The sequence below is a fragment of the Hyalella azteca genome, unplaced genomic scaffold (assembly GCF_000764305.2).
Source record: "Hyalella azteca isolate HAZT.00-mixed unplaced genomic scaffold, Hazt_2.0.2 contig14781, whole genome shotgun sequence".
Lineage (NCBI taxonomy): Eukaryota > Metazoa > Arthropoda > Malacostraca > Amphipoda > Hyalellidae > Hyalella > Hyalella azteca.
Genome location: NW_025944656.1, coordinates 1 through 9,946, shown reverse-complemented (window position 1 = coordinate 9,946; position 9,946 = coordinate 1). Strand labels below are relative to the sequence as shown.

Here is a 9,946-nt window from a genome sequence, read left to right as displayed (position 1 = left end):
GCTGGATTCTTACATAAACTATGAGTATACTTGTATACCTCGATTAGGCCGCGACGCAGGAGTCGATAACAAAAGCTTGGAAGCTTCAAGATCGTAAATCTTTCTTTCGGTTTCCGAATCGATCTTACAGACGCCCAAATGAACAGAAAATAGCTGCTTTATAGTTTCTGAATCACCTGCTTAGTGGCTCTGGCACGAAAAACTAAACAGCTCGAGTAAATCGTTGGTAAGATATAAAGGTAAGGCATGAATAGTTGCATACAGAGATTTACTTTGTTTATACGCGCGTGTACGATTAATGACCGGAGAATGCATTATCATTTTCAAAGAGCCAAACAATTCTTTAGATAACATTAGTAGATCAAAAGGAAGACTTAGCATATAATAATAACATATTAAGTAGGAGCCGAAATCGATTTATTGTGATATTTGGCGAATATATTTTTTCAGTTTACTTCTGGCTGCGATATAGTTTATGTATCTATATCGTATGTCTGAAACGTGATACTTTCTAGAAAAATTGTCTTACTTTCTACCATGCCTCACTCATTTACTATATATTTACTTGAGTAACCTATGAGTAAAACTTTACATTTAAAGTTTCGCGCTATGTATTAATACTTCCTAATTAGGACTGATAAATAGATAGTGTTATACAGCAAAGGAATTTCGATGATTATAACTTTACAGACGTAGCATCAAATTATTAATTTAGTTATCCAAGGAAAAAGGGTTTTCTATGATTGATATGGACAACATTACAAACGTGACCTCATCGTGTGCTGTGTGCATCCTTCCGGGCGCTGAATGTGTCAGTGTGACTGACGCCATGGCTTGTGTAGGATGTGCCTTACCGTTTCTTCTCGTATTGCGTGAATGTTATTCATACTATGTTTTGTGAAAGTGGTCTTGCAATCAAGTGTTTAATTTATATTTAATGTGCCAAGATGGGCAGCATGGATAGTAAATGTTCTGGAGAAAGTGCCAGCGCTGTTGATAGTCAAGCTGAAAGAAGTAATGGAGTTGCTTGTCGAGTGCCGAGTTTCGGAGTTGGGGGAGGTAGTCTCAACAAACCTAAATTACCGATGCCTGACCGACAGGAGTTGGAAGAACGCTTCGCTAAAGTCTTGGTAATATACTTTATTTGCATGTTTCTTGTACCAGTTGATGAGTTGAGCATTAACTGATTAAGCCATTGACCAGCATCAGTCAGCCATGAACTGAAACCCTGACCTGACGAGTGACGAGGCTGGAACCTTGTCTAATGACTAAATGACAGACAGTCATAGTGGCAAAGCAGAGAATTTTCTGAATCGGTTCATGTTTGATTTCCTCATTTAGCTACTTAAAATTAAAACAATATCATATGTATGATAATTCTGGTAAGTGGTATCTATCTATGATACTACTTTACTTTACTGGCCTTCTCATAATCTCATAGAACTCAAAATTGAATTCGAGGAAAAGTCTAGAAAACACTGCTTTTCCATTGCCACTACCACTATGACTAATGTCAATAACATTTGAGTAGCCACCTTGGCCAAATCACTCTCTTCCAGTAGAAATAAGTCTTTTTAGTGCATTTTCTCATTTATGGAAAAAAAATGCGCTATTGTGCTCGTCATGTCCGTCTGTCTGTCCACTGTCCATGACTTCACATTTTTGTCAATGAGAAAATGCGCTCTCTGTCACTCACTTAAGTGAGTACTGAGTTATATTTTTTATCAACAGAATTAAACCAGAACTTTCTGCTGGATCAAAAGAGCTTTGTAATTTATAAGTTAATTGATTGCTTTAAATCATTGCTTAGAAAATTATCATATTTACTACAAATATCAAGTTAAATTTATTATTTCTAACAGGAAATATGTACTGTAAAATGGGGTAACTTAGACCACTTTTTTTCTTATAAATGATGCCATTTTCTTACTAGCTAAATTAAACTTGAATTGAAACATGCAAAATACAGGTCTATACTCTAGCTTTACTCACCATAAATTGCTGGCTCCTGCCTCTCATAGTCTTTATGTAATTTCAAAAAAAGGAATGGTCTTTGTTACCCCAGCTCTTGGGGTAACTTAGACCGGGTGGTAAAATCAATTATTTTTTGGGTAAAATAACTCCAAATAACTCCAGGTTTTGGTGCATTGTAGTAGAACTCTTCTAGTTACATATGCGAATGACAAACTTGAGGAAAGTGTCATAGTTTGCAAATGGGGGGCGCCACCCCATAATGAGGGAAATGTGACTACCTAATGGCAGCCCTGATAGGGTAATATTGACTGGCTTGGAAATTAAGTTAAAATTACCATATATAAAACTCTGTAGAGTCTGAAACATAAAGAAAAAACATAAATAGGCTGTCAAACATAAAATATGTTATATATGGTAATTTTTTATTAACTTCCAAGCCGGTCTATGTTACCCCATCAGGGCTGACATTAGGTGGTCTAAGTTACCCCATTTGGGGGTGGCGCCCCCCATTTGCAAACTATGACACTTTCCTAAAATTTGTCATTTGCATATGTAACTAGAAGAGTTCTACTACAATGCATCAAAACCTGGAGTTATTTAACCAAAAAATAAAAAAATTGGAGGGGGTACTCTGACAGGCTTTAATTAATAGGTTTTTTTCGTGGGTTACATTTTTAATTTTTTAACCTATTAGATATGCAAACTTTTTAAATCTTTCTATTGTGTTATGTAGCCTCAGTATTAGGCCTTTAATGCCCATTGACAAAATTTTTCTATGTCAAATAGTTTTTGAGCTGTGGGGGTTTTTGTGAAAAAAATGAAAAGTGGTCTAAGTTACCCCGCCGGTCTAAGTTACCCCATTTTACGGTAGCATATTTTTCAAAGAATTATGTAGGGAAATCTGTCATTTTACTCCTAGCTCAAGACAGTATTTTTTTAAACAACCCCTATCTGGCCAAAGTAGAAAATAGGACAGCAGTCACCTGTGATTTGCATAAAAATGCCTGGCAATCTGGCCAATTTCACTGGTTCTAATTGTCAATTTCATCTGTAAAAAATAAGAAACATGGCCTGCTTTTATCTATATTTTTTTAAATTATCTGTGAAATGATAGTAATTTTTGCAGGCAATTTTAGGAGACTGCTGCCTAATATTCCCAAAGGGTTATTTAGTACATACACAATACACATGAGTCAAAAGTCATAAGTCATGAGGAAATTAAGGGGACCGTCTACTCCTAAATTTTCAATTTTGGCGTTTTCCGGTTTTTGTGCTCATCTTAAAGCTTACTTTCTGATGCATCGAACGGTACCAGAATCATCTCTCTACATCGAAAAATGATTTCGTGACAGCTCCCTAAAGGGGGGCGGTTTTGAGGGCCATTCAGTAAAGTCTGTGGGATTAATTCGAAGGCTGGACACACTAAAAAGGAACGTCTGACGTAAAGCGGCCAATTATGGCATTATCCAGTGCTTATACTCATCTTAAAGCTTGCTTTCTGACGCATCAAACGGTACCAGAAACATCTTTCTACCTGCATTTTGACGTACATGGCGCGCTGTGGAATGGGGCGTGGTATTGGGTGGCCTTCACTAATTCCTATGGGCGTAATTCGAGAGCAGGACTATAAATTTAGCCTGCTGCCGCCAAAGCAGTCAGTGCCCATCATGACAGCAAGGTGAGAGGTATGCAGCCAGTCGCTCTATGCCTAGCTGACTTGGTTTGAGGCTTAATTACGGTATCTAGGCTACGTTACGACTATTTTACGTCCCTTTCTGTGCCGCTCAGCAGTTTTTTGGGCGTGGTGTAAACCTCCTATTGCTATCACGGCAAACCTATCTCCTACAGTTTTCAAGCTACAGCAATGAGACAATAGCATTCGATTCGTAAAGACCATGCCTATCGACTCTAAGATCATTTTTTGGAATTTGTGTATGGTTCATATTATGTATGGGGAGAAAGGGGGGGGGGGAAATGGGGAAAATGCGCATAAAAAAAACTATGGGGAAAATGAGAAAAATGGTCTTAGAGTCGATAGGTATGGTCTTTACAAATCGAATGATACGTGTCTCGATGTTGTATGATGATATTTGTTGGAGGAGATAGATTTTCTAAAGTACCCGTTTTTAGCTGTTTTCTATGAATTTCACATTTTCTATCAATTTTTTCAAAAAATTCATAGGAGCAAAATGTTATTTTTTTTACTTTTACGTGTGTATGTGAAGTTTCACGATGATCAGATAATAACTGTAGAAGTTTTTATGGAGGGTAGATGGTCCCCTTAAAAGTATTTTACTTCGATGTTAGAGATGAAATTGTACTATCTCTTGTCAATGAAATTGTAATTTCCTATGATAACAAATTTGAGATTGAAATAAACTATGAGATCAACAGAATTTGAGAGAAATGTGTTATATGGGCAATGTATTGGCTGATTGTTATTTGTATAGAGTGTGAGGAAGAACAATTGTGTCTAGAGATTTGTATGAAATTGCAGGTAAAAATATTCCATTTCAATTAATTTGCATCCATGACACTACATTCAAGATTAGATTTTAGAGGGAAAATATTTAATCCAGTGCACAAAGCATAGGTATTAGATCAAAATTTGAGAAGATGTATATCTTCTCTTTTATATTTAGCTATTATCTGGAAAATGATTAACCATGAATATTTGCAAATTCCTTCACCTGGATGAATACTAGTTCTAAGCCTGTAAACCAATACTGAATATCAGGCTGTATTTTCCAATAATAGCAGGTAAAAATTGTTTCATGAGTGATTCTTGAATATCATGGGGAAAATTGTGCATTTTTTACCATTTACTAAAGAAATTGGGAAAGGAGTATAGGAATGAGTGAAGTTGTCTGCAATCATGGCCATTTTTGTCTCATTCGTGGGTGGCTGCTGCCCAATTTTCCAGTTTGTCCATTAGTACTGACCCTGCATAGAAAAGAATACTGTTCAACAAAACCTTACACTGCTTGCAGTGCATGGTTCTAATTTCCAATATGAGTCAGTGGTTTTGAGCTTGCCAGCTATTGTTTTGTGCAATATTTTCAGTCAGGCTCCTAAGCTGCTTTGTACCTATATAGTTAGGAAGATGCACTGGAATATCCATGGACCATGGTGCCTGGTGAAATTTTATTTTATAGTTACATATCTTTCAACATCTATGTCTTTTTTGTTTTATATTAACAACAAAAATTCAGTAACAATTTATGTTTCATTAATGGTCCAAGTGTAGGTATATACTTACTACTGTCATGGCGTTTTTGTTTTTTTGTTGCTATCTCTGTTTCATTGACAAACTCATCAATTGAGAAATATTTGGTCGCATGAAAACTATTTTTGCGAAGACCTGGTTACAAATTCTCCATTGAAAATTTTAACAAATTGTTTAGTTAGATGCATCTCTGTTGACTGTATTTTCTAGTTGTTGCTGGGTACCTGATGTTCAGTTATGCCTGGCTTTGTCATTGTGTCTGAACTAAATAATGTATAAAGATATAAAACTGTACCTACTGAAACCAGTTAACTAAATAATTTATATAGATGTAAAATTGTACCAAAATCAGTTAATTCAGAATTGTACATTACCTACACCTAAATTAGAGCAGTGCTGAGTGTGCCAAATTTCTGTCCCCTGCCATTTATTTGAATGCGCTCACAATCATTTAATTTAGACTTGATGCTAGGCTTTTTATCATGTCAAGTCTCCATCTCCTTAAGAAGCAATGTTTGAATTTATTTTCTTGCCTAAAATATGTTTATTGAGTTCAGTCATGTGTACTTATTTAACAGTTAGAGCCCATTAATTTATGTAGTTTAAAAATAGCATTTTTCTCTGATTTCTTCGAAGGTCAGTCTTTAATATTTCAAATTAAATTTTGTCTAAAAGTCAGCATTGAATCAACTGAAGCTATGGATCATAGATTAAATTTAAACATCAAATTTTTTAATGAAGAAACCTGCTATGAGGCGTTTGTTCTAAAAACATGCCTAAGTTATCAATAGAACCAACAAATTAGGAATTATTATGTAGCTAATTCATGATGAACAAGCAGGCTAGCCCAGCGTTGCCTGCAATTCTTGCAATTTTAGAATATCATCAAAAAGAACAAATTATTGCATTCTTATTAATAAAAGACCTGCTCAAACTCTCATTTAGCACAAAACATAGAACTCCACACAAAATAAAATTCATTTGCAAAATAGGAATTAATTTTCAATTCATTGCAGTAATTAAATGTATAAACTCCAATGTATGTACGTACTTATTTATAATAGCAATACTATATGATAGTTATCGTGGTCCGGCCACCCCCTCATCGTTTTGCAATACCTTACAAGCCTCCCACTACGATAAATTTTCGAGTAAATATTATATCCCGACACGACAGGTAACTCCCTCTATCGATGTATCTTCGGTGCCACGCTTCAAACAAGCTCACAAAAAATAATGTTCAGCATGTTCCCCAGGCCGTACTATCAAAAAAGTTACAAGTTAGGCTAAGTCCGTCACTCAATCACTGACGGTCTTTGAAGCTAAACTCAGCAATCACATTCGCGAAATCGGTCGCTACATGTAATGTACTTCGGGAAGTTTTGACAGCGCGGCCACCGATCGATGTGCCCTCGACTGAGCTTGTGAGCTGTTGGTATGCGCCGTGCCGGGCTTAAATTTGCTTTCATATTGATCATAAATCCATGTTTAATGATTTAAACTTATGTGCGGCATGCTCGCTCCTCGAAAGTAAAAATTACTGCGATATTTGATGCAGCCTGACCCATAATTAGAACCGATCTAATGGTATAACAGTCTAACACTCTAACTGAACGGCTCCCTAACGAGAATCTAATTATTTGATCTATTATGCCTAAAAGAAAGTTAATGTAAATACTAAGCCAGTGATCTTATGACTCAAATCACCGTACGGTTCTGTTCACTTCTAAGCCTGTCTATGGGTCTGTCCGGGGTGCAGACCGTCTACGGGTCTGTGATGGCAGCAGACAGACCCCAAGTCTGTCAGGTAGTATTAGGAAAACCAGCGAGTCTAGCAGTCGTGAGAAGCGCCCACAAGGAACGTCTGTCTGCTAGGCTGTCGTCGCGCCTCGAGAGCTCCTAAATTATTGAGGCATTCCGCCCTGCAACTGCGCCTTGCTTCAGCATCTTTTTCACGAGGCCCAATTCGCAACATTTAACCGTAATAATGACATGATTATTTACATGTTATATCAATGTAGTGTTGCACCCATAAATAACTAAATTGATATCAGATCATCAATATTGGCGTGAGCATCAGGCCGTATTTGCCGATGCTTGTTGGAAAGATGCTTCGTTTCCGAGCTTGCCTCGCGACTGAGGATCGATCATTCAATCGTCATCATAAAGAGCATTTTTTATCGGTGCGACGAAACGACGAATTTCGTGGTCTTCAGCTTCATTCACAATAATCTTTGATGTGATCCCAACTTCAACGACAGTCGTTTTTGCCTTAAGCACGTTACCAAATATATAGGTACCGCTTTCTATAGACTTCATTAACTTAGGGAACCGGGATATTGTATTTAGATCGTACAAATGCTCGGATTGATATTTCAAGAAATTTAAATGATTATTGGTATCTGTTTATTGATGCTGATTCAGTTCAAATTAACTAATATTTCTAAGAAACCAAGTTTCGGCGTATCTTAAGTTTCTGTGTGGTTATTCAATTGGATTATGTAGAGTTGTAGTTACTGTGAGGACTGTCGAACAGCGTGTCAATGTAGCGAGACTTTGGTGAAGCATCTAACGTGAGGTTTTCACGAGTGCTTTAGGAAGTACGAGGATAACCTGTTCTCTTTGCTATGCTTTCCCGTCCCAATTCTGTGACGGCTCATCTCCACCGAACGGCAACTGAACGTTGGTCATCGAAAACTCTACTATGACTTTCTACTAGTTGGTTCTCTGAAGAATTTGTAAACTTTTAAAAACATCGTTGCCATGCTGCCCATTTCGAATGGGAGCATGGGCATTTCGTAGATAAAAGGCGATGCCGCTTTTTTTTCTTCGTAACATTTACCAAGGTCCATACAATTCATGCCTAAATGCCTAAACATGAGAATAACTGGTATATTAGATAAATGTGGATTATTGCTTTATTGTATGTCTGAACCATGTTTACGTCTCGTGCAATTCAACTAAAAGCTGCACCGCGTGTATAAATCGTTTTCACGTCTCGTACAATTCAACTTGAGCTCTATTGCATGTCTGAATCGTATTCACGTCTCTCGTACTATTCGACTTGAACTGTATTGCATGTCTGTATCGTATTCACGTCTCGTACAATTCAACTTGTGCTATATTGCATGTCTGAATCGTATTCACGTCTCTTTCAATTCAATATGAGCTGTATTGTATGTTTAAATCGTATTCATGTCTCGTACAATTTAACTTGAGCTGTATTGTATGTTTAAATCGTATTCATGTCTCGTACAATTCAACTTGAGCTGTATTGTATGTTTAAATCGTATTCATGTCTCGTACAATTCAATATGAGCTGTATTGTATGTTTAAATCATATTCATGTCTCGTAAAATTCAACTTGAGCTGTATTGCATGTCTTAATCGTATTCACGTCTCTTACAATTCAACTTGTTCTGTATTGCATGTCTGAATCATATTCATGTATCGTACAATTCAACTTGTGCTGTATTGCATGTCTGAATTGTATACACGTCTCCTACACTCTAACTCATGCCGTGCCGAGACTGGAGAGATTCATGAATGGACAGCGCTGTCTGTAAGCCACAAGCTTGTATATACTGGCCGCGCCTCAATCATGGCGAGGAAATGTATTCACGACATTCATGCCTGGGGTCGTTTTCCCCAAGCTCGGCACCCGCACACACTCCCTGACCTCGCGCCTGACCCAAGATAACGTGTGAATAACTCGAGTCTGCAGCGGCGCTAAACCTGCCGGGATAATTACATGAAGATGCCCATGTGTTGGCGAGAGCTCGAGACCATTGCTCTGATCAACACTATCGTCAGGACCATAGTTCTGATCTGAGTTCAATAGCCAAGACTGAAAGAGATATCGTTTGATTAATTATTATGTTATTTCATTATAGAATAGAATAGAAGTGTCTGCATTGAAGAAATAGGCCCATGGCTTGGTGCCATTATTTTGTTGATCTTAATTGCACTACTTAAGAATGTCAAGTCTGGCTTATATAACTAACATCATTATTTGTCGTTAGTTGTTTTTGCTTGTATCTGCTGTTATATGTAAAATTATAACTGTTGTACGTATAGAAAATAATGACATGTGTTCGGCAATATTTGTGCGCGTGCTTTAACTTACTTAACTTTAACTAAACATATATAAAAATTATATATGTAGCTTGGTAACTTGTGCCAGCTGCAGCATCGGAGTTTATTGCGGCTTTGACATTGCTATTTATTTTGAAATGGTCACTTTTATTTGCCGTGTCACGGTGATTAATATGACCTGTGGCACGGTGCTCAATTAATCCTTTCTGCTATATATGCAAGAATTGATGTATAGATGTGATGTTACGATATACACTGGCTATAACACAACAATTTATTGCAGCTCTTCAATAAGAACTTATACCAGCTATTGCGGCAGCCTATACGGTATTATACCAGCTATCACTGCATCATATATTATACATATATAACAGCGGTTACGAGGCAATTTCTCGCAGGTGTTAGAGAAGAACTTACTCCAGCTATCGGAGACGTATATATAAGTACCAGCTGTAATAGGGCAATTCGTCGAAAATGGTAAATGAGGCTTGTAGCAGCTGTATAGATGTCAGGATGGCTTTCCTGGCAGTTAGAGTGCCGTGTGAGTGGTGCCTTTGAGGTGAGAGAGGAAGCGTCCGTGAGAGACACTTGTGACCGAGTATCCCGAGTGTCTCCACACTTGTGACCGAGTGTCTCCACACTTGTGACCGA

At 37.4% G+C, this 9,946-nt stretch overlaps 1 protein-coding gene across 1 annotated transcript; it reads left to right on the top strand.

The window, feature by feature from the left end:
• Positions 1 to 821: 821 nt before the first annotated feature.
• On the top strand, positions 822 to 1,131 carry LOC108671491 (formin-like protein 3; the record flags this gene model as incomplete). The annotated part of the gene is given in 1 exon segment (XM_018159044.2): positions 822 to 1,131. A coding segment is annotated over 1 exon segment (184 nt), but the record flags the coding sequence as incomplete, so codon positions are not given.
• Between the last annotated feature and the right edge of the window lie 8,815 nt (positions 1,132 to 9,946).